General features: G+C 52.2%; 2 protein-coding genes across 14 annotated transcripts in view; one reads left to right on the top strand and one right to left on the bottom strand.

Annotated features, from left to right (window-relative positions):
- The window catches only part of TMEM163 (transmembrane protein 163), a 220546-nt gene extending 200221 nt beyond the window's left edge, over positions 1-20325 (top strand). Inside the window, exons 6-8 of the mRNA XM_045783199.2 lie at positions 9797-9908; positions 17848-17989; positions 19296-20325. Of these exons, the coding sequence (XP_045639155.2) occupies positions 9797-9908; positions 17848-17989; positions 19296-19356 (315 nt within the window). The 3' untranslated portion in view covers positions 19357-20325. The remainder of the gene's footprint in view (positions 1-9796; positions 9909-17847; positions 17990-19295) is intronic.
- An 877-nt stretch (positions 20326-21202) lies between these two features.
- MGAT5 (alpha-1,6-mannosylglycoprotein 6-beta-N-acetylglucosaminyltransferase) overlaps positions 21203-27733 on the bottom strand; it is a 332386-nt gene continuing 325855 nt past the window's right edge. For all 13 annotated transcript variants that reach the window (XM_045783126.2, XM_087857425.1, XM_045783144.2 and 10 more), the window contains one exon: positions 21203-27259. In XM_045783126.2, coding sequence (XP_045639082.1) covers positions 27061-27259 — 199 coding nt within the window. In that variant the 3' untranslated portion in view covers positions 21203-27060. The remainder of the gene's footprint in view (positions 27260-27733) is intronic.

Raw genomic sequence — 27733 nt, 5'->3', positions numbered from 1 at the left:
AACCGAGACATCGCCGGTGTGCTGCACGGTTTTGAAGCCGGCGGTGGTACCTGCCTGCTGGCGTTGCTGTTTCTCATCGGGAGCCTTATCTGCTCTGGCGTCCTGATCCTCGGGAAGGAATTCTCTCGAAACTCCTTTTTTAATTATATTCAGGACTGTCTCAGTCAGCTTGGGATGCTATAACAAAAGACCTTAGATTTGGCGGCTTAAACAACAGGGATTTATTTTTCATGGGTTTCTGGAGATTCGAACTCCAACGTCAAGGTGCCAACAGGAGCAGTATTCGGTGAGGGATCTCTCCTTGGGTTATAGACTGCTGCCTTCTCACTAGTAGCTCACTTGGCCCTTCCTCAGGGGATGCAGGTAGAGAGCATGAGAGAAATGTCTTCCCCTTCTTAGAAAGGCACAGATCCCATCATGAGGGCCCCCCTCATGACCTCGTCTAACCCTTATTACCTCCCAGAGACCTCATCTCAGAAGCATTGCGTTGGGGTTAGGGGCTCAGCATATGCATTTTAGGGGAACACAAACAGTCCATAGCAGGGACCGATGACGTCTCGAGCTGATGACTACGTCTCTGTGACATTCCGTGGAGAGAGGAGAGCCAGGTGGGCTTGGGTGGGGAAATTACAGAGGACTTCTAGGATGTTGAAAGCTGGCTTTGGGAGAGAGAGTTGGCAGGCCTGTGCTAGCCTCGGTCCTTCGTGCGTTCTTCGGCGGGTTTACCTTTCTTCTGGGGCAGACCAGCGCAGCAATAGTGAGCCCAGCCTCCTCGGTCTGGGTGAGGCTTTGAGACGGCCACAGTCTCTGCAGGAAGGCAGCTGTTCTTCAGAGCTGGTCCTGGAAGCCGGGGGCGGTTGGTAGAAATAATTCCACGGACGGGAAAAGCCTGAGTTTTGCATATCAGCTTCTCCACATTTAAATATAGCATTTACGCTATGCCAGTGTTAGTTTCAATCTCTTGGAAGCTTCCTAGGTAGAATCTGAAACCATCCCCCATAAGTGGAGGGCAGGGAGAAACCAGAGAGACAGCCCACTCCAGATTGGGAGGTGGCAGGTGCAATAAGCGCGGGAACTCACTTACAAAGCTTGTCTTGGGCAGCCGCAAGACGAGTAATTTCTGCCTGCCGGAACCTTAAAAGTTGATCTAGAGGTTATAACTGGGTTCAGTCACACACCTAGTCCAGCCTCAACACCACATTTCTGTCTCAAGGCTGTATCCTTGGAGCACTTTCTAGGACCGGGGTGGGGGGCAAGTGGCGATCACATTCCAAGGACAGAGGAAGGAGTGGGGAGCCTCCAGTTGCTCAGGTCCAGTTTGCCGGTCGACTGGTGGTCATGTATTCTCTCTCTCTCTTTCTCTCTCTTTTTTTTTTAAGATTTATTTATTGTAGAGCAAGTGGGGGGAGGGGCAAAAGGGGAGGGAGAGAAAGAATTTTTTTTTATTTTATTTTATTTTATTTTATTTTATTTTATTTATTTTTTTTTTTTAATGATTTTTTATTATATTATGTTAGTCGCCATACAGTACATCCCCGGTTTCCGATGTAAGGCTCGATGATTCATTAGTTGCGTATAACACCCAGTGCACCATGCAATACGTGCCCTCCTTACTACCCATCACCGGTCTATCCCATTCCCCCACCCCCCTCCCCTCTGTAGCCCTCAGTTTGTTTCTCATAGTCCATAGTCTCTCATGTTTCATTCCCCCTTCTGATTACCCCCCCTTTCTTTATCCCTTTCTTCCCCTACCGATCTTCCTAGTTCTTATGTTCCATAGATGAGAGAAATCATATGATAGTTGTCTTGGGAGAGAAAGAATCTTAAGCAGACTCTCCACTGAGCACAGAGCCCAGCACGGGCTCAATCCCACGACCCTGGGATCAGGACCTGAGCTGAAACCAAGAGTCGGACACTCAACCGACTGAGCCACCCAGGCGCCCCCAGGCATGTGTTCTCGATGACCTCCTCCAATATTTCACCCCTCATGACCAGCTGTTACAATCTTATATGCCCCCTGTTCCACAGTTTTTTCCCTGAGTGGTCAAGCAAGGGGTCTCCTTAGCGTGGAGGTGGCTCATTTGGCAGCTGTTGGGCTGCACGGGGCAGACGCCACTGCAGCCGCGCATGCATTTGCAAGAGAAAAAGCACATTCAGACAGTAATTCCCGTAATCAGTGACAGCTTCTTCCACCAGGAGTCTCATGATCCAAACGATGTAGTCAGTCCCTAGGCTGGGGGTCAGGTCACTCAGGGTATTCACTTGTGCCCTCATGTGATTTAATAAAGATGACACGTTAGCAGACACATCAGGTAGGAACAGAGAACCTTCTGTTTGGATAATGGTGCAGTAATAGTGTCAAAGGCCATCCGATTTGGAGGACAGCTTTCTCATCATAGACATTTCAGTAAGGACAGGTGTTTTGGCTATCATTTAAGGCTTGCTGGGTGGCTATACCCTACCCCAGGCCCACAGAAGGAACAAAGATGGCAGTCAAATGATTGTACCAGGGGGAAACAAAAAAATGCCCATCTGGCTTTGAGGATAGGGAGGTTGGCAACTTTAGAAACTTGACCTAGTTGGGGTGCCTGGGTGGTGCAGTTGGTTAAGCGCTCGACTCTTCATTTCTGCTTGGGTCGTGATCTCAGGGTTGTGAGATCGAGCCCCACATTGGGCTCTGTGCTCAGTGCAGATTCCTCTTGAGACTCTCTCCCTCTCCCTCTGCCCCTTCTGGTTGTGCTCTGTCTCTCTGTAACATAAATAAATCTTAAAAAAACACAAAATGAAAACTGGCCCTGGTTGTACGTACCGTGTGTGTTGGCCGGGGGAGGTGGGTGGACCAGGGTCAGGATATGGCAGGCCAGGACCCCCACTTTCTTGCCTCTTTCAGTGGCACGTGTTCATTCCTAGTGCATTTCAGCAGGTCCAGTGTGCATGAGGGCAATGGGATCCCAGTGGAGATTAATTCCCCCTTATGCAGCGGTTTGAAGTAATTCACCCATCTTGGCAGGACATCCCACTGCAAATTCCAGTAGATAGCTCCTTTCCCTGGTGTGATGGGGCTTGGTGTTCTCAGCAGCCCAGCGTATTGATCCACAGTGAGAGTCAGGGCATTGGCTGTTGACTGAAGCTTCCATACGTTGATGATACTGGGGGCCTCGGCAGGGATCCTGGGTCTGGCATGTGGGGTCACAGACCCTCCTGGTTGATCTTTCAAATGTCGAAAGCCTGGGACAGTACTTCCATCCACCCATCAAGGTGGTTTTACTTGTTAGCAATTTAATCCGCTTCTTTAATAGTCTATTTTTTCCCTTCTACCAACCCTGCTGCTTTTGGGTTATAGGGGAGATGGAACCTACATTCCATGTCGTGTTCTTTTGCCTGGTCTTGCACATCATGACCTTCGAAATGTGACCCCCATCACTGTTTATTCAGCAAGGGTATCCATACTCGGCTTTTTAAATCCCCTAATGGTGACAGCTTGGTTTGCACGGTGACCTGGGAAAGCTTAGGGCAGGTTCAGTGTCCACACAAGCCAGGGCCTATTTAGAACCCTCACTCAGAGGGAGGGGACCAATATAATCAGTTTGCCACCCTCACCAGCTGGGAGCTCTGGTGATCGGCTTTGGACTCCTTTGGCGGTTGCCTTGGGTGTTTAGAACACGTAGGACACGCTTGGAGCATTAACCAAGTCGCTGTATTTCAAGTGCAGTTTGGCATCCTTGGCAATATGCCATCGCATCTGGGCATTGTGGGGGCCACTCTATACCCAGTCTTCTGTACCTATTCAAGGGTCAGTTGCTGGACCTTGTTCCGAAGTGAGGCATCAGCTTTTTAAAAAAAATTTTTTTCCAGGGCATCAGCTTCTTGATTGCCAGGGGTATCCAATGGTTTACTGCCTCAGGCTCTTGCAGGCAGACCCAAACGTCCCTCCACACATCCTGACCCCACAAGGACCCACCTGTGAATCATCCATCCCTTGGCTTCTCATTGCCTAAGCTGTAGGGTTAATTTCTTTAGGACAGCCCACTGTCAACGCCACCGGTTAACAGCTAGCGCTCACGAACAGCTCTCAGCAGTCTTGTGGCTGCTGTGGTTCCTTCCTTCCCGAGAGGTTCCATCTGGAGGAATGCTGTGCACGTGCTAGGAGCTGTTGCCCTGTGGGTATATCAGGTTTTGTCCCCTTCCCGAGCTGGGCCGGAATCCTAGGGGCACTCTCTCCTTTGTTGTCTCTGCTACAGGGTCTGACTCCTACCTTCCGGAGTCACAGACACATCTAACTCAAATGGTAGCCCTGTTCGGGAGATGCCCAGAGCTTTCATCAGCCTCATTACTATTCTTGCCTTCTCAAAGGTGGCTTGCTGCTCTGATCCCCAGCCCCATATGTGCCCTTTCTTTACCAGTGGCAGAAGAGACCGGGGCATGGTGCCAGGTGGGATTATGAGTCCTCTAAAAACCCAAATCTCCACCAAGGTTTCCAGCTCGTTCACACCCCGAAGGGATGAAGAGGCTTGCAGCTTATTAATCACAGCTTTTGGGGGCAACGAGCATCTATTCTGACCAAACAACTCCCTAAACCTTATTGCAGCAACTTGGCCTTGAATTTTGTGTGGGTTCACTGCCCACTTTTTCCCTCTTGCAGCTATTCCAGCAAAGCCTGCACAGTGTCCTGCAGCAAAGGCAGTCTTCACATGTTAACATTTATCACTGATGTCATGGGCCCATTTTACTGACGTGGGGAAGGAAGACACAAGCACAGGGCCATGACATATTGTGGGGCTACGCGGGTGGCCTGGGGGATACTGAAATGTTCATTATTGTCCCTTCCACACGAAGGCAAGTTGATCTTAGTTATCAGAAGCCTTTACTAATCAAAATCTTTTCCGTGAATCTCCTTGACGATGACGCACTCTTGCAGGAACACTTTTGGCCAAAGCATCAGAATAAAACAGTAACTGTCTGTAAATGACAAAAGACTTAAAAATGGCCATGGTTAAAGATTTGAAGAGAGTTCATTATAATGTAATTAACAAAAAAATTTGGTTATTTCTGTGACATACATTTTAAAATTACGACTAATAGCATTTTACCAGGACTTACCAGGTTTTTAGGAATTTCAAATAAATGTGCCCTAAGGAAAGTTTAGCATCATTCATATTTGACAACGCTTCCCATGAAATTTAACCTACCAAATAAGCCTAATTAGTTCAACATCTTCCTTTCATAAGGAGAGAGAACACATCTTTTGAGATATTCTGGGGACTCTGGAAAATCCCAAAGTTACTTCATAGTTAAGACTTCATTGAAAATTTGATTTTTGGGAAGCTTGTCAAAACTACCCAAAGATTTAAAAACACGTGATTAAATAGGATCACAGGTCACCGTGAAACAGTACTTCATTATCCATTTAACCAAAGTGACAATTAAAGACTTCAAAGGCAAATACAGAAAGTTACATAGTCGTGAAAAACATACCTCTTCTAATAGATACTCAGTTTTGTTAAGTAATCAGAGGCCTGATAAAGATAACATGAAGCAGAGGAAATTATTTTGACAAAACACGGAATCTTTTGTTTTCTTGGCAGATGGCTTAAAAGGTAAAGAAAAACCTTTCACAATCTCCTTGAAAAGAAGACCAATAGTCCAAGAAAACGTTGTCCTTTTAGCAGATGAAGGAAAATTATGTTTTAGTTTTACAGAAGTACATGTTTGATATTAAAGCTTATTTTCCTTAAGTAAATAGGGCTCTTTTACAGAGTAACTTTGGCGATGCCCCCGGTGGCATAAAAGCACTTCACACACGTAACGTAGACCCGCAGACATAAGTGACACACGGGCACGCATTCGAGACCCCGTACCTTGCATTCTCAAACTTGAGCCCTTGATGAGTAAACTTATGGAGGCTGAGGACTAGATTTTGGGCCAAGAAGCCCCTCTAGCAGTCTGCATCTAATAGCCCTCTTTCCGCCTTTTCCTCCTTAGTCTCTGTGGGTAGTCTTGTGGTTATTTCCCAGGGTGCTTACGTTTCAAAGGCATCATAAGATGCACAACTTAAAGGCACAGAGAAAGAATGCACCTTTTCTCCTGGGAGGGTTTTGTTTAATTGCTCTTTAAAAATTTCCCTTCTATTAAAGGTTGGTGGCATGGGGCTCCTTGGTCTGTTTCCTCACCAATCACCACCAAATCCTCCTCTTCATTCTCCTCAGTTTCCCAGAGATCCCACCGCTAAGCATCCTAACCAGGCGTTGTCACAGGTGCCCAGATCTTCATCCAAGATCTCTTGCACCCTCCTAGCTTCGCAGAAGGGCGCGCTAAGGTCTCCAGCTGATGCTCCTGCCCTCCCACCTTGTCGGCCAGCCCTGGAGCCGGCAGAGTAGTGGACGCCCATACATCCTGTATCCTCAGCTCTTCCTCCAACTCTGTAACCCGAGCTGCAGCCTCTGGGGAGTGGGGGGCATCGGTGGCCAGCCGAGCTGCCCACAGTAGAGGCCAGCCCATCGTGGCCCTTTGTTTCTTTTTGGTGCTGCAGTGCGCTGGGCGCTGTGCCTCACACAGGTGCACTAAAGCCTCACCCCTGCTGTCACGGAATAGTCCACAAGCATCTAAGAGATGGGCCACTCCTCCCAATATAGAGATTGATGGCCAACTCCTGCGGATGCCTCCTTCCTGGCTGGCTTACCAATCGTTAGTTCACAAGCTCCTCGGGGCTTCCCAGCTGTGATCTGAAACTGGCCCCCATATGTGGAGGGCAGGAGGTGATGGAAGACAGAGGAAGACCCCTGCAGACTGTTGGGGGTAGGTTTTATAAGCAAGTGAACTTACTCATGAGGCTTGCCGTGGGGTGGCCACGAGATGAGTAGATTCCCACAATCCTGGCCACCCAGGCTCGAACATTTATTCAGAGGTCCCACCTGGGTTCAGTCGCAGACCCAGTGCAGGGAGCTTCAGCACCACATCTCTGTAAGCACTCTGAAGATCCTTCTGAAGTGGAATTCGGGTTCAAGCAGAGAACGGGAAGCGCTCTGAATGGTACAGAATGGGCTTTATTGTTCGGTGCAGGGATAAGACTTTACAGGCCAGTGGGGCTGTTGTCCCTGAAGTTAGCAGGGCACCTGGAAGGAGGGAGATGGGGGCATAGGGCAAAGCAGAGCAAGGACAACGGGGACCCTGGAGATGGACTGGAGCTGCATTTGACCCCACTGGTGTAGCCTCAGTGGCACGGGCGATCTGAAGCAGAAGCCTCAGTGAGCCACTGCGGTCCCACTCGTAGTGGTCAGATTTCTTTACAGTCACCATGCATACTTGTTCTAGGTAATCAGTTCCCTGCGTTTCTTTTATAGGAGTGCTTAGCATACTTTGGGGCTCGCCCTCAGCACTGAGCAAGGCTGCGTGGTGGAATGAGTTAGTGCGTGGATCATGTGCTTGGGCCCTTTACCACGAATTGCTCCACGGACCGCACATTATTTGCTTGCGGGGGGCTGCAGGTATCGCCCTCCCCCCTGTGGAAGAGAGAATTGAGATGCGAACGCTCAGGTCTGTTTCCCCAGGAAGCAATGGAGTCCACATGCGAGCAAAGGTCTGCTGGCGCCTTGCTGCCTTTCAGCCAAGCCTCCCGTCCAGCAGACCTGGGAGAGGACTGCTAAAGCCATAGTGGCTCGTCTCAAGATGCCCAGCTTCTTGGGACTTAGATGGGGTGAACACAGATGTTCTCTACATCTGGGAATTAGGGATGAAGGCTTTGCCAACAGATCGGATGGAATCAGGCTTCAGGTACGGGGGGTGAGCAAAGCGAGAATTCAGCCTCTGAATGTGGGGTCTCAAAGTGCCTGACTGTGTCAGTCTCCCAGCTTAGGCTTTCTGAATCCTGTCAGCAACTGGGTCTGTGTCGATATGTTGCATTATGTCCTGTGGGTGCCAACCCCCACGATTAGACTGAGTCCCTGCACCAAAGGAGTTGTGATTTGGAGACCCTAGCCAACCCTCACCCCTGCCCCTCGTGGACCCTGCTTTGTCACCTCATGCACAGCAGGGACTTGGGATCTGCCACGAGGCTAGGTTTGGCATCGTCTTTACTGATAATTTGAGGAGGTGAAAAATAATAATATAATAATAATAAATTCAGTGAGGTGACCATTTTAAAGAACTTTAAAATTTGAAATAATTTTAGATTTATAAAAGAGTCACAAAGATGTCACAGAGAATTCCCGTATACCCTTCATCCAGCCGCCTCTAATGTTCACATCTCACATAGATAACCAGGGCACATTTGCCCAAACTCCAAAACTCCAGGCTCCTTTCCAGTTTTCCCAGCTTTTCCACTTAATATCCTTTTTCCGCTCCAGGATCCAGTCCAGGACACCATGTTGCATTTAGTCCTCTGTCTCCATAGGTTGCAGTCTGCAACAGTTTCTTGGTTGTTCCTTGTCTTTCGTGACCTTGACGTGTGTGAAGAGTAGTGCTCAGATATTTCGTAGACTGTCCTTCCATGTGAGTTCATTTGGTGTTTTTTTAAGATTCAGCTGAGGTTATGGATCTTGGGGTAGAACACCAAGACCTGTCCTTGTCCCGTCACGTCCTATCAGGGAGCACATGCTATTGGCCTAACTCGTTAATGGCCTTGTTCATCTTGATCACGTGGCTTAGATTCCTTGCCAGCCTTCTCCCCTGCGAAGCCACTGTTTTCCCCTTTCCATACCCTACTTGTTAGATACTCGTCACCAGCCCAGCCCGCACTCAGGGAGGAGGGAATTCAGCTGCACCTCCTAGAAGAAGGATTAGCAAAAGATCTGGGGACATATGTTAAGACCAACCACCATTGATCAGTATTCTGGGGGAGATGCTCTGCTGCCTTGCAGATATCTTGTTTCCGGAGAGGGGATTTTTCAAATAATTTTGTTTAGTTTTGAAGCCAGAGAAGCAGTCTGTCTTCTTTCTTCCCAGCTTTCTGGCACTAGGTTAGTGAATTTGGGTAGTAAGATGCTTAAGGAATCTTACTTCTTTTGTATATGTGATGCTTTATCAGATTTCTGCTGTAAGTTGCATTTTAATATTGGAGAGAATCTGGAGGCTGTGTCTCATGGGAGCGATGCAGGGGAGCTCCAAGTTGAGGAGCCTGGGGGGCCCTAATGCCATGAGATGGTGGTGCTGGCTTTTGCGTGTGTGACTCATTCATTTGCTTGCAAAGTTAATGTAAAAACTGATAGGAAGTGCTAAGATAACGTCAATAGCAGGCTTTATTTTTAGATGACTTTTCCACACCTTGAAGGGTATATTTGAACCTTCTAATTGCCCTGTGTGAATTTACGGAAAAAACATGGTTATTAAGTAGCTTCAGCCATAACTGACCCTGCGGCCAATTGAATAGGCTCTGTGTTGAAGTGTTCTTAGTCCAGTGGTGTACTTACATGTTCCCATATTCTCCAGCTGCTTTTTAAATTATTTATGAAAAACTACACATAGCATGCTCTGTTTTTAGCATTCCATCCAATCACGTTATTGATCAGTGATTGCCGAACATTTTGGCAGAAGAGTGAAGGCGAATCTCCTACAGGAAAAGAAATACTTAGGGTCTAAGGGAATATAAATCTGGATTATCTGTTTTTGATTATCTTTTCCAATTCCAGTGACACAGGTAACTAACTGATCAATGAGAACAAGCAAGATACTCTCACCTGGTGGCAGCATACCCAACTGATTATTTGTTCAGGGAACAAAGCTGATCTTTAAGGCAAGTGGTTTGCAGATAATCTGTTCAAACAGGAGGTGAACTGTTGAAATCTGGAACTTTTTCTTCCAGGATGATTTCCTATTCAGCGTCTCCATTTTAAGTGGGATCCTTTGCAGCATCCTGGCTGTGTTGAAGTTTATGCTGGGGAAGGTTCTGACCAGCAGAGCACTCATAACAGATGGTGAGTAAGGCCAGTGTGCCTGATCTCTGGGGGGCTAAGCTCACAGTGAGGGAAGATGCTATTCAGTTGCTGGTCCTGCAGAAGAGCTCAACAATTGGAAATCTGTTCCTCACTATTCTCCCCTCCTCAGGCTGTTTAATGATTCTCAGTGTTCCCATATCAGGGCAGATGACTTGTACCCCGGGAATTTAATAAATTTCATGAATCACCTCCACTCTGCCCTCTTAACAGGGTGGGTCGGGGCGCCCCAGCCTGTGGTGTTTGTTAAAAATACGGATTCCAGAGCCTGACCCCCTGAAGATTCTGATTCTGGGAGTTGGAGGTGGGGTCCAGGAAGTCATAATTACACCAGTGCCTCAGTCTATGAGGTGCACGCTGAGGTTTGGTGTTGCCTCCATGGCTAACCCAAGAGGCCAGGACACAGCATCACAGGGTCCAGAGGAGATGGACAGCTTCCAACCTTCCTCAAATGCCACTTCCAGCAGCGCCTGCTGGTGGCCTCCTTGCAAGGCAGGGCTGCCCGGGGCTGTGGAGGCCATTTGCCCATAGGAAACCAAAGCTTTTTAAGCAGCAAAAGGTGTTTAAGAGAGTAAAGGGATCGACCACTGGGACTGGGCCGTCCTCTTCCGTGCTCTGCTTTCAGGCAATGGGAGGCCCAGCCTGGCTTCTCAAGCTCCTGGGTGAACCCGCGGCAGGCTGGGGGAAGGCAGGAGCCGGCCCGCATCAGCTCCTGGGTTTGCTGCTGTCACAGCACGGTGCTGCAGGAGCCCGGGGCCAGCCAGGTTGTACGGGGCTCTTGTGTGCCGGCCACGGTGCTGGGTGCCACGTTCACTGCGGAAACCAGCCCCTAACGCGGAATCAGAACCTCCTCTCTCACGTTTCTGTCCCATTGTTGTGCGGGCTCCCACCTGGTCCCCAGAAGTGGACTTCCCATTTAGATAACCCCTCTGGTATAAACGGATTGCTCTCTCCCAGAGCCAGATCTAAAGAGCTTGTGGTTCCGGCCCATAAGAACGCTGCATGCGTGCCTGATGCCGCGGCCTGTGCGCCGTCTGGGGGCTCTGTCACCCACTGAGATGCTGGGGCTCTCTAGGCGGTTTGCATTAAGCCGAGCCTAGTGCATGGTCCCGTCAGACCCTGGCCCCGTATGGGTGCCCTGTCGTCTCTGGGGGCAGACCCAGAACCTGAGGAGGAGAGTTCATTCCCGTGATCTCTGTGGTCTGGTGTTCTTTCACCTGGGAAAGAGAACGCCTCCTTTGGACATGGAGCCCTCCTTCACTTGGGGATCAACAGCCCAGGGTGTGCTTGGCTGAGAGCTGCAGGCTGGGCAGGCGTCAGCCAGGTGTCTGTGTCGGTTCTCCAGCCCCCTCTGGGGTGCTGTTCTCTTGCTCTGAGGGACACTGCTCTGCCAGGGCCCAGAGGCCTGAACAGAGAGCGGAGGCCTGGCTGGCCCGTGGGTTCTCCAGCAGCCGCTCTCCGCTCTGTGCCTTCCTCTCCAGGTCTCTTCACCTGGAACCCGAGGGCGGCTGCACCTGTCAGCACAGCGCTCTGGGCTCCCAGCGGTGGGTACTCATCCGGGCTCCTCGTTCAGTCTTGATTTAGGCCCTGAGGAACAGAGCCCCCTGGCCTGCAGGGCATCAGCATTTTATCGACTCGCTCGACTGCAGTGGACACCCAGAGGTGCCCCTTCCCCAGAAGCCTGGGTATGGACCCAGCAGTCAGAGCCGCCCCTCCCAGCACGAGCGTGGGCCTCAGAACGGGGGGCCCTTTGCCCTGACTGCAGTCTTAGTTCCTGTCGGATATTCCAGATGCTAAGTTTCTATTCAGGCTTCCATGTCCTTCTCACCTCCTACCATTTTATATGGTGTACGGAGAAGACCACAAAGATAAGTATTTTTTTAATGAATAACTTTTTTTTTTAAGGCTTTTATTTAGTTGTCAGAGACAGAGAGCACAAGCAGGGGGAGCAGCAGGCAGAGGCAGAGGGAGAAGCAGTCTCCCCGCTGAGCAGGGAGCCCAATGTGGGGCTCGATCCCACAACCCTGGGATCATGACCTGAGCCGAAGGCAGACGCTTAACCGACCGAGCCACCCAGGCGCCCCTAATGAATAACCTCTGACTTTATAATCTTCACCCACAAAACCAGCTACACACAAGCAGTGTTTCCATCAGAGTCTTGAACCAGGGAGGGGTCGTGACAAAGGGAAGTGGATGGTTTGAGTGGAAACTGTTCCGCCCACATGCAGAGAGTGGGGGGAGCCATGCTGGGGATCGTGGTGGGAGAGAGTCTGGGGTATTGGAGGGGCATGTGGGGTGAGAGGGCAAGACATCCCGCAGGACATCGAGTCTACAGTAGGATTCTGGAGGTTTTGTTAAATATTTAACACATGGTGACATGATCAATGTTTTCTAAAGAGCCCTCTGGCCATCAGGGTGGAAGACAGAGCGGAGGAAAAAGGAGAGCTGAGGCGGGAGAAGTCGGGAGAAGTCTGCGGAGCCGTGGGGGTGGCGGTGGCCTGGACAGAGCGAGGGCAGCGGGGTGGAGGATGGGGGGATTTGAGGACGCGGTGGCAGTGTTTGTAAATCGGGCAGCGCTCAGGGTTGAATTGTGCCTGGGGGCTGATGAGAGACAGACCCAGGAGGACAGAGAGCATTACTGTAGGCGGGCACTCCACACCCAAGCCCATTACCCGTAAGGGACCCCGGGGGTGGGCAAGCTCTGCTTGGTGGGGGTGCCAGCAGACGGCGCAGCAGTAGTTACGGCCTCCTGCTAATTGTGTTGTCTGGGCTCCCAGTTTTACTCCCTCGTTGATGAGCTGACGTGGGGAGCCCTGTGTAACTATCTCCTCTCTCTCCTTCCCTCCCTTTGGGAGTAGGGGGCAGGATGGGCTTCAGGAGCCCTGCCTATCTTTAATGTCGGGGGTCTTCTGAGGGGCTGGCTCTGGAGGGCATCCCCTGTGGCTGCTGCCCTGGGAATGCCCCTCTCGCGGTCTGGCCTGGGGGCGAGCCAAGGGCTTCTCTCCAAGACACAAGCAAGTTCAGCAAACTGCTTTCCATGCAGGGAGGGAGGGCGGGCCTTATCCGTCACCTGGGGGGTGGCCCTTCCCACGCAGGAGCTGTGCGTGACCTGGGTCCGGCTGGGTTGTGTCCTTACAGCCAGGAAGCTGACCTTCAGGGAAAGTGGGACAACAGGTGTGGGCAAATTCCAGACACTCCCGCTCTGTGCCATGCAGTGCAGTAAATCTTGTCTGATTTGGTTTTGTTGCTTTGAATATTTGGTCAACATGCGATTTTGGCTGTCAGCACTAGGCTGAAGCTGGCTTTGTGTTATTTAAGGTAAAAGGATTTTGCACAGCACGTTACTAGTCCCAATCGGACAGAGGGGGATCGTGGCGAGGTCCTGGGGGAGTTCCGAACCAGGAGCCAGCAGCGGTGCTCCAGAGCTGCCAGCAGCCACAGCTGGAAATCTGAGTGCAGGTGCCTGGCCCACTGTTCTCAGTCCCTCAAGTTCTGAAACCCCAAGAGGCTTTGCCGGTTTTCAAGCGCAGGAAGAACTTCAGTTAGAACTTTCTGCATAAAATGAATGTGCTCAATTATACAGATCCTTCCCGAGTCATTAAAGCCAGACCAGCAGAGCCTCTCATCCGGAGAGCCTCCCTGAGGCTGGGTGAGGGGTGGGGATAGTGCCCAGAAGCCGGTGACCCACAGGGCTTTGTGGGCCGTGGAGGTGAAGATGGGAGATCGGGGGGGCAGGGCTGTGAGCGCAGGGTTCCGGCTGGCTCTCCATGCTGAAGGATGTGGCCTGGCAGATACAGAATTATTGCCTAGCCCCTGGGTGCTGGTGCCGTGTTCCTGTGCGGGCTTGCAAAGCTGAGCTGTGTCAGGCTCCGTCACTGGCAAAGGTGAGCAGAGCCCACTAGGGGCAGCCCCTCCCACTAGACATGGAAGGGGAATCAGCCCTGTCCTAGCTGCGGGCAGGGTGACTTGCTGGAGCTGAGCGGACACCTAGTGGCCGGCGGGGGGACTCGCACTTGCTCTCTGCATCCTCTCTCAGCTCCACCGGCTTGGCTTCTCCGTGGGCTCCAGGCCCCCCTGTGCTGCTGATAAAGTTGGAGTGGGGAGCACATGCTTCCAGTCTGCCCTGGGGCTATGGCCAGCTCCTCCTCGTCTTCCCCTTGGTTCTAGTCCCCCTGAACTAAAATTCCCCCAACACTGAGAATGCCCAAGATGTAAACTGCAGCCCAGCTAGCCTGGGACAGAGTAATGGACTCTGCTGGTGATTTTGGTAGCCCTCTGAGAAAAGCTGTGGCTGCAGAACCTTTTTTTTTTTCTCTTCTTTTTAAGAGGACTGTCCTGATTCCATGTATTAAGGACAGGAAGACTCAGGACCGCCAGAGGCAAGAGGGTAAATGCCAGCTTCTCATAATTGGAGAAGGGAAAGAGGAGACTGATGGATCAGAAGACAGGAGGGAGATACGGCACCCACCTCTCAGGACCCGCTGTTCCCCTTGGGGGGGGGGTGTGTGGAAGCAGACCCAAGGATAGGATTGCAGAGGACGAAACCATGGGTAGTTAGGGAGAAAGGGCCAGTGAGTTCTGTACGTCAGGGCCGGGGATGGACTCAGCTGGCACAGAGCTTTCCATGGCGATGGCGAAAGGCTGCAGGTGGGCCCTAATGCTTTTGAAACATAGACTTTAGAAGAGTCTGCTGCAGGAGCTGCGTGGAGAGTGGACATTGAAAGGATGCTGAGCCCGTTTCGTCATTGTCCAAAGCTAGGTGAGCGTGGAGAAGCTATAGAAACCAACCCCCAGGGGCCCCTTGGACAAGGGGAAGCCGGGAGGCAACACGCAGCAGGGCCTGCCTGTCCCTCGCCTCCACGGTTAGAGGTGGAAGACGTGGAGATTTGGACCTGGGAGTTGGAGCTGGTGGGGCACATCTCTGGTGAAGCCAGGGTCACCACTCCACCTCTGCTCTCTTGCTGTCTCCAGGGCACCCAGGGCGAGCTCTGAGGCTGGCCGGCTGTCAGAGGAGACCTCAGTGGGTGAGGGGTGGGGGCGCGTGCTGTAGGTGGTGGGCAGGGATGGCCCAGCTAGATACGAGAGCGCAGGTCAGGGCCACGGCTGGAAGAGCCCTTGCCAGCTCCCGGCTCCTGGCAAGTCCTGGCCTCCCTCTCACTGCGGTTCCCTGGGCTGCCTGTTGGAGGATGTGGGCCCCAGATGGAAGGAAGGTGAAGGTGTCTGCCTTTCCCAGTCCCCACCACCTTTATTCAGGTGAAGTTGGGTTGGAGCTTGAACAGCCTGGAGAAGGGAGTGGGGAGGCTGACTCTCCAGGGCGCCTCAGGCTCCAGCCCGCAGTCGAGGAGTGAGCGCTCTGCCTGGACTCTAACCCTCCCTCTTAGGGCAGACCCTCCAGGGCCCTGTCACGGACCCTGGGCAGGGCTGGCTTCCATTCTCTCTCTCTCTCTGTCAGCTCAGCCCGGCTGCTGCTACGTAGGAGCTCTCTTAGCACACCTGAAGCCATGTTCCAGGCCCTCCTTCCCTCCATCTGTTAATCCGTTAATTAACGTGGCCATCAACTGAGCCCCTGAGAAGTGCCAGCCTGCTCTGGGACTTGGAATACAGCGAGAGAGACAAAATCCCTGTCCTTAAGCTTATGCTTCTACTGGGGAAGAAACGGATGTTTGTAAAAAGAAAAAAAGTAGAAATACCATGCTAGGAAGTGAAGAGCTCTGGGGAAGAAACAACAGCAGAATGAGCGAAGGCAGGACCGTGTGGATGGCTAGGGAGGAATCCCTTCAGGGCTCCGTGGGTTTAGCCCGGGAAGGAGGCAGTGTGGGAGACCCCGGGAAGAGAGGCGCAGGCTGGGGGTGAGTCCCGAGGCTCTGGGAGCCCAGGGTTGGCAGCTGCAGGGGTGGCGTGGGTGGAGGGCAGTGGACAGGAGGGCCATGCGTGATGGGAGAGGCAGAGGGGCTGCTCATGGCAGCTCGTGTCAGCCTTCAAGAGTTTAGATGTGATTCAGAAATGGCAGCTTTTCCATTGGAGGCCTTTTGCTGCTGTCTAGGGAGAGAGGGAGGGAGATGGGGGGGCAGCAGGGAAGATGCTGAGAGGCTGTTGCAGGGGTGCAGTCAAGGGGCAGGTGCCCTGGGGTCAGGTGGAGTTTGGGAGATAGCAGCTGGTAAGGATCACCTGCCAGACGGGTTAGATTTGGGATTGATGATTTGGGGTCCAGGACGGGCTCTTCGATTTTTGGCCTCGGCAGCACCATTTACAGAGAAGGTAGTGACAGGCTGAGGTGTTTGCGGGCAGAAACTGAGATTTTTTCAAACTGAAATGTGTTCAGTTTGAGCTGCTGAGTGGGTGCAGCTCTGCAGAGAGGTCAGGCCAAAGAGCACGTTGAGAGACAATGGTGTGGTGGTGGGGGGAGGGCGGAGGCAGGGCTGGTGGAGGGGGAGTTCCCACCACTGCACAGGGGAGCCCCCAGGGGAGAGAAGGACCCAGCAGCGACTGGGAAGGGATGGCTGGAGTGGAGAGAGGACACCAGCCATGCGAAGAGGAGCGCAGGTTATGAACCCGGGCAGGTGGCAGCTTGGTCACTGATGACCTCAGGACGGTGGTGCTGGAGTGGGAGGGGGGAAGAGAGCGGGAGGGGCTTGGGGAGACAGCTCTTCCAGGAATTGTGTGAAGGGTGGCAGAGCCGGGGTTGGGGGGGTGTCATGAGGTCCAGGAAGGACATTGCGGGCCTGGGGCGGTTTCTCCCAGGGGGAATGCTTCAGGAGTGCGCACAGCATTCCAGGAATAGGAAGGAGTTGGCTGTCTGCAGGAACAGAGCTGCGGGGGTGGGGGGGATGGGCGGGAGGGTAGCAGGCAGGGTGGGTGTTGGTTTGGTGTTGGGAAGACGACATATTGTCTGGAGTACGTGCTCGAAGCAGGCCAAGGTCGTGGCATCAGCTGAGAGCTGGAGTGGTGAGAGGACAGACTTGAGGGAAGAGAGGAGGGTCCCATTCAGAGGCCATCAGTCCTCGTCGGCCCACTTCCAGCTCGGTCCCATTCAGGGGGCGAGGCCTACTGGAGTCCACCCTCTGGGTCATGAGAAAGAGATCAGACCCAAGCTTCGCTCAACTCCACACTCCCCTGCCCTTCATCTGAACCCTCTCTCCTTGGTGTACAGCCCCCCACGTAGGAACCTGAGGTGGTTCGGTCCCAGTCCTCCTGCTTGAACCTGGCACCAGCACTTTTGAGTGGAGCTGGTAGGGCTGCCCCAGAAACGCCGGGGGGGCCTGTCGTGGGGAAGATGCGTGGGCCCGCAGCTTCTCTCCAGGCCGCTGTCTGCTGGGGGCGGGCGAGGACTCCTGCAGCTCACGCCTGGTGGGCCCCCAGCAGCCTTTCTAAGCTGTTCTTTCCCCTGTGGCTCTTGAAAGAGCAAAGCTCAAATGAAGTGGGGAGCAGATGTGCCCTGTGTGAGAGAGGCTGATCAGTACCCCTTAGCTCCAGTTCTGTTTCGGTTGCCTTTTCTGCCACCTTGCTGCAAATTCTAGACTCAGCATTTCCTTTCCTGGAGAGTGAAAATCCTCAGCTGACGGGCGCTCTGGAGGGAAAGGAGATGGGAGCAGGGTGAGTCCCACCCCCTGTCCTCCACCTGCGTCACCTTTGGTCTCGGTGTTTCATCTCTCTCTGCGTAACCTAGCGCTCTCACAGGCCAAGCAGGATCATCATCGGACTTCACAGGATTGAGAAGATCCCGGCTCGGTCCATGGCCCCGCAGACATTCAAGTCGCCAAGGATCTGAATGTCTCCCGTGTGCACAGTGCCCCGGCCCCCGCAGGCTCGGCAGGGATGGGAGCCTGGGATGCGGAGGCATGGCTGGCATGTGGGTAGTCTCACTGGGGGCTGAGAAAGGGCTCCTGGCCCTGCCCTCAGCCTCTCTCTGCTGTTGCTCCAGGGTTTAACTCCCTCGTGGGTGGCGTGATGGGCTTCTCGATCCTGCTGAGCGCAGAGGTGTTCAAACATAACGCGGCGGTCTGGTACCTGGACGGCAGCATCGGGGTGCTCATCGGCCTCACCATATTTGCCTACGGCGTCAAGTAAGTTCTCCTTTTGTCTTCGCTTCCCCGGGGCCCACGAGCGCTCGCGTTGCCACTCCTGACCGTCACGCCTTGCCCGTGACCCTTCTGAGCCAGGGTGAGGTCAGAGGACTAGAAAAGCCGCCAGAAAACCCCCAGCATGGGGCTGGTATTTTTGTGGCGGGCAGTCTTTTACTTTTGTCTGCTGCCTTGATAGCTCACTCTGTGGTGCTTTCACCCTTGGTGCCCCTTCCCTTACCTCTAACGAGGGTTGTAATGACACCCTGGGGAGGCACATTTGTGGTCAAGCGCCTCCTGCCACCTGCTCCATGGGATGCTGCAGGGGGCAGGGCCCAGCAGCACCACTCCGCCAGACCCCCTCAGAGAATTTTTTCCAGTGCGGATGTGTCACTGCAGAAGGGCTACATTCAAGGATAAACCCAGCCTGAGTCCTCTCATGCAAGAAGCGCTGTGCAGACATCACTGACTCCGTTCCAGCATCCAGGCTGGGGTTGGCCTTCGAGAGAACCATTTCTAAAAGGCACTGGGTTTTTGACTGTTAAAGCACTTTCTGCCTCCCATGAAGATAGCTTACTATAATAAGAAAGATGGACAGTCAGAGTTGGCCAGGAGTTTGAGAAATTAGAACCCTGTTGCTGGTGGGAATGTACGATGGGACGGCTGCTTTGGAGACGGCTGAGTACCTCCTCACCGTGTTCAATGCTGGAGTTCGCGTTTGACCCAGCAGGGGTCACTCGTCGGTGTCCACTCCGGAGGAGAAAACACGCATCCACATAATGACTCGTGCACGAATGACCGCGGCAGCAGTACTGATGGTAGACAAAGGTAGACACAGCCCCGGTGTCTGTAAGATGGATGAATGATCGATGTAGTAGGGCCATCCAGTGGAGTATTCCTCAGCCCTAAGAAGAATGAAGTATGGCTCCAGGCCGCAGTGCTGATGAACCTCGAAAACACGGTATCCGATGAAAGCAGCTGGTCACAAAAGGCCGCACGTTAGGTGATTCCAGATAGCAGAAATATCCAGAAGAGGCCAGAGAGACTAAAAGTAGATCAGTGGGTTGCACAGGAGGATGGGGAATGTCTGGAGGTGGGTATGGGGTTTCTTTTCAGGGTGATAGAAATGTTCTGGAATTAGATGGTGGTTATGGTTTGTACAACCTATGAATATACTGAAATGCACAGAATTGTTTACTTTAAAAGGTTGAATTTTATAGTATATATAGTTTTTAAAAAGCCTTCTGCTTACTGCCCCAGGGCTGCAGGAGGCCCACGTGGGGGTGACCTCTGTGTTTCCTTTTTGCAGACTCCTCATCGACATGGTGCCCAGGGTGAGGCAGACCCGCCACTATGAGATGTTTGAGTGAGTGGCCGGCGAGGCCCAAGCTGGCTGCCCTGCATCCGAAGACCGCGAGGACTGCGAGGTTTCCACACAGGCAGATGGTGCCAACACTTCACTGAACATCCAGTTTCTTTTTTGGCAAGTTTGTGTTCATGGGAACAAGGTCTGCCCGGCAGGTCAGTCTGCACTGCTCCCCTTTGCTCCTCTGCCCCCGCCAACTGTGTTAGGACAACGTGCACAGGAGTGGGGACAGGTTTCCCCACCTCCAGTGAGAACTGACCTTTACTGTTTTCTGCAGTAAAAAAGGTTCTTGTGGGTAAGATAAGATCTCTACTTGGCGGAAAGTTCCTCTGTGGTGCTCTAAGCCTGAAATGGATAGCAACTGACCAGACCCACCTCCTCTGGACCCCCGGTGGCCCCCACCACCCCCCATTCCAGAGTCTCTTCTCTCCTGGCAGATTTTAAGGGAAGACCGTACCTTTTGTCCCTCGCCCCTTGACATGCCCAGAACCATCCGTACAGATCACTTTCTAATTTCTATCAAGGTATTTCATTAGTTTCATACTGTTTTACTAATCCTGACTCTGAACAGATTTGTCCAAAAGGAGACCATTCTATTTTTAAAGTACTTTAGTGACACACGTATGAGCTTTGCATGGTTGAACTAAGCACATGACCCTTTCTTGTACATTCAGAACCTACATGTAAAAACAGGATCCATTTTTGAGAGATGTGAAACGACAGTTTAAATAATTATATACTCTCTCCATATATGCATATATCTATATGCTGTGTGAAGTGGTAATGGTACGTTACAGTCTGTGAGAGATGGCTTGCCCCTCTGTAAGGAACACGATGTTCCCTGGTGATGTAACGTTAGGCATAGATTCTGTACAAATGTCCCCCAGCACACAACATTCTGTACCTCTGGCGCTGCTGCTCGTCCGGGCGACAGTGGCTGACCAATAAAGACCTTTACCTGTTTTGTATGGTACGGGGAGGTTATCTTGGAGCGTGCTCACCGGGTTTTCTGGGCAGGTTTTCTGTTGTGGACGGGGGTCTGTTGTGCCTGGCGGGGGGGGGGGGGGGAAGAACCGTCCTGATGGGTGCCGCAGGCCCTGCGAGGTGGGGGGCTGCACATTTATTTGGTGGTGCTTGGGACTGCGGGATGATGCTCCCGGGCCCCGCCCCTGCCTTCCACACCCCAGCTCCCGGGGGGCTGTCTCTGGCTCGCTGAGGGGAGGTGGTTCGTTTTGAGGCGTCACTGACCTTGATTCAATCTGATGCGTCCCACGTGGCTTCATCAGACAGCATGTTGAGTGTTGCATGGGATGTTAACTGAATGGGTCTGGGAAATGCAAGATTCGATAGATCTCTTTTCTCAAAATGCAAGATTCGATAGATCTCTTTTCTCACTCTGTCTAGCATACATTGTGGAAGCTTCGATGTAGTACCCCTGTCCCCCCAAACGTAAGCACTCGTTTCTTCTGGCACTTTTTGGGACTTGGGTCCCACAGATGCATGATGGGAACTGCATGGTATCTGCGTTCTAGGCAGGAGTCAGGAGTTCCAAGAGGCTGGTCATGGCCCTCCAGGATCACCACAGACAAGCCCTTGGTGTGGGTATGGACCTGACCTTCCTTCTTTCCAGGGCACTCCCCCCTCCCCCAACCTACCAGTCCTCTTTCCAATTCCATTGGGAAAGACTGCTCGCGAGTAAAACCTTTCCCTCCCCACTCCTGACACCTACCTTCTCATCAGCATTTTCCGCAGGGTGTCTGCAAGTGGTGACGTCATCAGCGGATGCCACTGGGTTTGTTCCGTAGGGGACCCTGCACCCAGCCCAGACCCCCAAAAACCACTGCCACCTGTCACACAACAAAAGTTTATTGAAAAATAAAGTTCTCCCTAGTTTTCTCTACAACATTGGAAACCAAAGCAGTGTTCTCGATGCAGGTACAGTACATTTGGACAGCGACACCTTATTTGCAGACTCCCGCACCACGTAACCCCAGAAGTGAACAGTAGAAAACGGTTGTACCAGGAGCTGTTTGAAGACACACACGCAAACGGCCATTAGCTTAAGGACATCAAGGTTGTGACAGCAACTAACTACAGTAGAAAGGATGTCACCCTCTCCTTTGGCAGCGATTGTTCTGCTCTTGTCCCATGAATACTTGGGCATGACAGCAAGCAAACTGCTTCCCAGCTCTGCTCCATCTTGGCTTTGACGGAGGCGGCGGACCGTGCTAAGGTCCCATCCTGCTGTTCCGGCAAGGCTTTCGAGGCCCGCGGCACTGCTCGCCTGTCTGAGCACCTGCCCCCCAGACATGGGCCCCCGGCTGTCCCTCACCAGCTGCCGGGGGAGGGGGGGGTCCTAAGGCGCCACAGAATCTGGGGTTAGAGGGAACAGTGCTTTGAAGAAGGCGAATTCCACTCTTATGCCCACAAACATATAAGACTGCTGATTCCGCTAAAGAAAGAATCTAAAGGAACTTTGAAGGACCCCGGACTCCAGCAAACTCCTCCATATTCCCAACTGCAGTCTAGCCAGAATAGTGCCAAGATAGATAGAAAACTCTACAACAGGGAAGAGAGAGGCTAAATCCCAATAAAACAAAAAGCAAACTGGTATTTAGGTGATTTGGGAAAACATCACTGAACCATGAGCAGCCTCTTGGGAGTGGTTCTGAAGACACTCTGACCACCCCCCAACCCCTCTGCCCACCACAGTTCCACCTGAGTGGTCAGATAGTCTTGGAGTCCCCAGGCTAGCCAAGCCGGCCCAGGGGAGAGGTGGGTCTTCTAGGGAAATGGGGCGGAAACAAACACGTGACCGCTAACCAGCCCAGAATCTGATCCCTGTGGGTTGGACTGTGGAGGGGCCGCTGCGGCCAGCAGGGATCAGCAAAGGGACTTCTTGGGGAATGAGAAGGTTCAACTGGTCATTCCTTTCTCCTTAAATAAAACACAAAGTCTTTATTATTTCATTTCAGAGGAATATAGTTAACTTTGATTTAAGGGGTACAATCATAGAACTTATTTTAATTCTAGCTCAAAAAGTTCTACAAAGAACAACCCTAGAATGGTCCAGAAGACATCAGTGGGGTGAGATCCAGCATGTGGGTCACCCTTTTCATCTCCAGTTTATACATTCTTACAGCCTTGCTGCATCTGGGGCTGAAGTCAGGCATATCTGCAAATCCGTGCATTCAGGGGTACAGTAACATTTCAACCAGCAGGAGGGGCACGGGACTCGGACATCCTAACATCCTAAACCAGAAATTCCTACAACATTCCATCAACTTGGAGGAGTATTTTCATGTAGGTATTACTTAGCTCTTTATTTCTCAAATTTTATGAAATGCTAATAATAAACAATATTTAACATTTACGAGGGCTTACTATGTGCCAGACACGGCTAAACACGGAATCCTCACAAACACCCTAAGTGCTAAAAAAGCTAGGGTAATTTTTTTCTGCATCTGAGACTATACAGCTAATCTGGCCTTTTGCTATAAAAAGGTAAGTTTCCAGTTTGTGCTGAAGCAACAGGAATGAAAGGACTCACCCTCTGCTTGAGGAAATCCCCACCTCCCTAAAGAAGTCTGCATCTACTTCTGTCCATCCATCTCTTCCCACGGAGATGCTCGGCAGCCCTACAGGGATGGATGGGATTAGAACGAAGCCAATGGGGAAATTAAAATATTTTAAAATAAATAAAGTAATCCAGGCTTGGGAGAGTAACACAACCGAGCCTGTCGTTAACAAAATAAGACTTTTTCTTTTTTTTAAATCAAGGATTTTGGGGGCATGGCAAAGGGTGGTACTTGTCCCAATTATACACACAATCTAGGTAAACCACCTTGGAGAAATGGGGTGGCCTGCCTTGGTCTCTAAAGCACAAACCCACCTGTACACAGCATCCAGTTTTATCACCTTTACTAAAATAAACCTGCGTTCCCTAAGGAAACAACAGAGGTGCATATTCTTTCCCCTTTATGATAATCAGATCAAGTGTTTCAGTGGGGACTGCTCTTCTCCCAGTGCAACCTCTCAGATAGGACTGGTCCTCTGCCCCAGCCACACCTCACCGGGTGCCTGAGCTGTGGAGAGCACAGGCATGTTGGCACGTTGGTGACCAGCAGTCCCTCAGATCCAAAGATGTGGAGCAGCCCGGGAGGAAGCCAGCCCTTCTCTTGGGGGTTCTCCTGGCCTCACGGGGGGTGTAAGAGCACAGATGCTGTGGCCTAGGGGGCTGGGAAGGTATTCCTGGTGCCCAGCCTGAGCACCCTTGTTGACACAAGGATGTGTCCTATCTTCAAACTGGAGGGGTCTGCGATCTTCCTTACATGGTACCCAGATTCTAAAAACCAACCCCAAAGAAAAGTGAAAAGGCACATCAGAAAAACAATAAATATCAAAGAAACACTCTTAATATTTCAAAACATAGAGCAAACAAACACACGCAAAAAAGGCAAACTAAAGCAGTGATGAAAACCCAATCTGGCAAAAACGCAAAAAAAGTGTCTCCATTTGTACATGTGCAAATCAAATTACATACATGAAATAAAGGAGGCTTTTACTGGCATTAAAAGAAGTGTGCTTCCCCTTTCGGGAGTTTTCACTCCTGAAAGTGTTTATGTTTCAAAGGAAAGCTTTCTCTTAATAAATTAGATAAATTTCCCTCATGTTTAAGAATTTAGGATCACGGGGGAAGGGGGGGCAAAGTTCACTTAGGAGAAAAAATGGACAAAAACGTACAGACAGGCAAGGTATGCTTACGACACAGGAAGACACTGATCCTGACTTAGGATCTCTGTCCCTGTGGAAATCAATTAAAAATTGGTGTAGGACTCTGTTCAGATTGGCAGTAGCAAAACCACCAAAGGCTCCCAGCTATACTCTGAGAGGCACAGTCCTCTCCCAGGGCATCCAGGAACCGTGCCCCTTCCACACAGGACAGATGGAAGCCCCCTCCCCAATTTCCTCTTGGGGAGGGGGTGGACACTGATCAGACTTGGGCCATAGCAGTGGTGCCCTGGGAGCTGCTATACATTAGGGTGTTGCTGCCTCTGTTCAAAATGCCCTGGACACATGGAGTGTGGGTTTGCCCCAGAAGCAGAAGCCCCACCTGTGGAAGTCGGGGTTCTTCTGGCCACTAATGGACTGCGGGGGAGGTGGGGCACAGCGATCTTCAAGGGTGGGAAAGTGCTCGGCTGGACTGCTAGACCTGAGTCCTGATGGAGAGGAGAGGAATGGGGAGGTGGAGAGGCCCTGAGCTCAGCAAACAGGACAGCCACAAACAATCCCTGCAGCTTCTGGAGCGCCAGGCCTGCACAGCACCTTTCTTGGAACCGTGCTTTCCAGCTTCCTTTCCTTCTGAGTCCCTGTGCTTATTGAAACAGCTCTGCAAAATGGGTTAATCTGGCCAAGCTAGAGAATCAAGTCTTAGCCCGCAGGCTCCCCCTGCTGGCCCAATGCCTGCATGACATCCTCACCTCTGGAAGCTCCCAGAAGAGCCCAGGAGGGGGCGGCACTGGCCCAGGAATTGCAGCCCTCGGAGCTCAGGGGAATTCCCACAACCTAGGGTGAAATCCAGAGGCCCATTCATAGGGAAAAGCAGTTCCTAACTACAGGGAAGGCAGTGTTTCTCCTACAGTGGAAATTGCCCTTGCAAAACTTGCAGGAACATTCATATTCATATTCATACACACACACACACACCTTAACGCCAAGATTCCCTCTGGACTTAAGCCCTTGCTGCTTGGCCCAGGCAGACGGTGCTTTCAGCTAGTTCCTGAGGGGACCCCTGCACCCACGCTCAGGGCACAGGTCTCCCTGTCAGAACCCTCCCTGTCACCCGCAGCTTGGGGGCGACCCTGGCTGCTGCTCCTCACTCCCTTCTCTGGGATTAGAGGTGAAATTCAGACCCACTTGAGAGTCTAAGAAATAAAAAGGCTGGCTGTGCATTTGATACTATTTATGCACTAGGGAAGATTCCAGAAGCAGGCACAATCTAACTTGCCATACCTAAAGGCTCCACATGCCCTGTGGTCCTCACGAAGCAGGATTCCTGGTTTAGCTCCCTTCCCAAAGGCCCACCCAGCCATCAGCCCTGCCCGACCGTTCTGCCCGGCCGAGGTTGCACTGGCTGTCCCGATGGCAGCCAGGGTGCCGGGAAGCACAGAGCTGCAGGGGTGGAGCGTGGTGCTAGGTGACCAAGGCACTCAGAACCACCAGCGAGGGCTGGGTGGATCACGCCACAACTCATGACTGGGATGTTCTGCAAGAAGGAGAAGAGGGCTCACTGTTAGCAGGCTGGAAGTGCCAGGGGCTTCACAGGAAACACACACACTTCTAGCCCGAGCTCTGAAGCAGGGCCGGATGGGCGTGGGGAGCTCCCGCCTTGGCAGAGACAAGGAACTCCAGGGGCTAGTGGGGGCATCCGTGAGTCCGACTGGGCCAACCTGCCAACTCAGAATATCCCTCTCAGAATCTTCAAGCCTCGAGTAAGAGCCAACCCTGCGCAAGACACACACTCACACCCACGGGTGATGGGCCAGGACCACACACCACATTCGTCCTGGCCTGCCCCTGCCCCCCCTGCCAACATCAGGTACACTGAGCGCCTCATTCCTGTGACTCTGGTGACATCAGCCCTGAGAAGGAACAGAACCCAAGCCCTTACCTGTCTGGAGCACAGCTCTGGTGTCATCACCAGTTCTTAGCTTCATGCCTGTCCACACCCAGCTCGGATAACCCTCTTCAGGAGTAAATAACTGTGACCCATGTTTCTACTTTCCTCCTTTCAATGGCGTTGGAGGGAGGGTGGATTTACCATAAACTAACAAATGTCAATTCCCCAATCCTGCATTTTTCCTAAAGGGATCCTCATCAGAAATTAGGGCCAAGGTGTATGCGTCCCTGCGTGGGTATGTGTGATGGGGGGAGGGAGGGGGAAGGGGAGAGGGTCAAGGAAAGGAGCTCTCACTGCAAAGCGGCCCCATCTTTGGTCCCTGGCTGGGCTCTCAGGACAACAACACAGGCATGTCCCCTCATGCCCAGGAGATGCCTGTCCTCTAGCTGCCATCTGTCAAGCACACGCAAGATTCTCTTTTGTTCTGCCACCATCCACTTTGAGGAGCTAGGTCCCCGCAGCTGCCCTCAAGTGAGCCACCGGCCCCACAGTGCACCCTGTCTCCCTCCTGCTTCCTTCCGGAAGCAGACAGGAGTAATAATACAGTGAAGGTGGACGGTAAACAGTGGGAAATCAGAGAAACAAGACATGTGAGCCATCCCTCTTTGCCCTCCCCTCTTCCCCCTCCCTCCCTCCCAAATAAATAAGTTACTGGGTTTAGGAATGTTCCCGTATAAAGTTCTTTCTGACAAGCTCCATTCCTCCTCTGGTTCTGTTTTAAATGAATCTTGAGACTCTCTACCTTGGAGCAGCTGCAGTGACACAGTCTCCTCAAGAAATAAAAACAAAGTTGTGCCAGGGAGAAGCCAGGCTCCCAGCCTGGCATCTGCTCCTTCTGTTTTGGGGAGAACTCCGCTGTGGTGCTCGGACCGCAGAAGGAGCAATACTAATTCGAAACCTTCCAGCATAAAGTTCAGGCTCTGGCAAGAGTCCCTGAAGGACATGATGTCTGCCCCCTGGCCCTGTCCCATTGGGGCCGGAGCCACTGTTTTCCCCCCCAGAGTGAGTGTGGGGCCGAGCCAGGGGCCGCTATAGACAGTCTTCACAGAGGGCCACCTGGCCCTTGATGAAGTCCCGGCAGGGGCAGATCCTCCGGTGCCGGGGGTGGGCGCCCGCGCAGCTGAACAGCAGGAGGTCACCTTGAAAGACACAGTGCCTGTTCTTGGGGTCGAAGGAGGGCACCAGGATGTCCTTGGCCAGCTCTGAGCTTTGGCAGGTCACCTCGTACCTGAAGAGGAAGAGAAAGGCACAAGGGTTGGAGAGGCGGGGACAGTCCTTGTCACTGGCTCCTCGGGCCCACCTTCTGAGGTGCGCGGAGCATGCTGGGTGCACGTGTCATAAAAAGGAAATGGTAGCCACCCTCTGACCTAGCCACTCCCCACCACCAGGAGTCCAGCTCAAGAAAGGTGTGTGTGTTCGAGGCTACCGACCGAAGCATCGTAAGGAAGAAAAAATGGAAATAATCTGAATACTCATCAAGTGGGGAAGGGCTGAACAGTTTGCAGCACATCTGTGCTTTTTGAGAGGTCTCCGCAGCCCTTGAGAAAGAATGAGGTAGAAATGCAAGAGCTGTCCTTGAGGAAGGCAAGTGACAGAAGATGCAGAGCGGCTCAACCTGTGTGCGTGTGCTTCAAACCTCGAGAGGGCTACACCTAAAGCCTTAACAACGGTTCCTGCGGGGGAGCGAGAACGGGGGCAAAGA

Source organism: Ursus americanus, chromosome 1 (genome assembly GCF_024610735.1).
Source record: "Ursus americanus isolate L20-20 chromosome 1, mUrsAme1.1.p, whole genome shotgun sequence".
Lineage (NCBI taxonomy): Eukaryota > Metazoa > Chordata > Mammalia > Carnivora > Ursidae > Ursus > Ursus americanus.
Note: the sequence above shows the minus strand (reverse complement) of the source record. Positions and strands in the feature narration are given on the sequence as shown.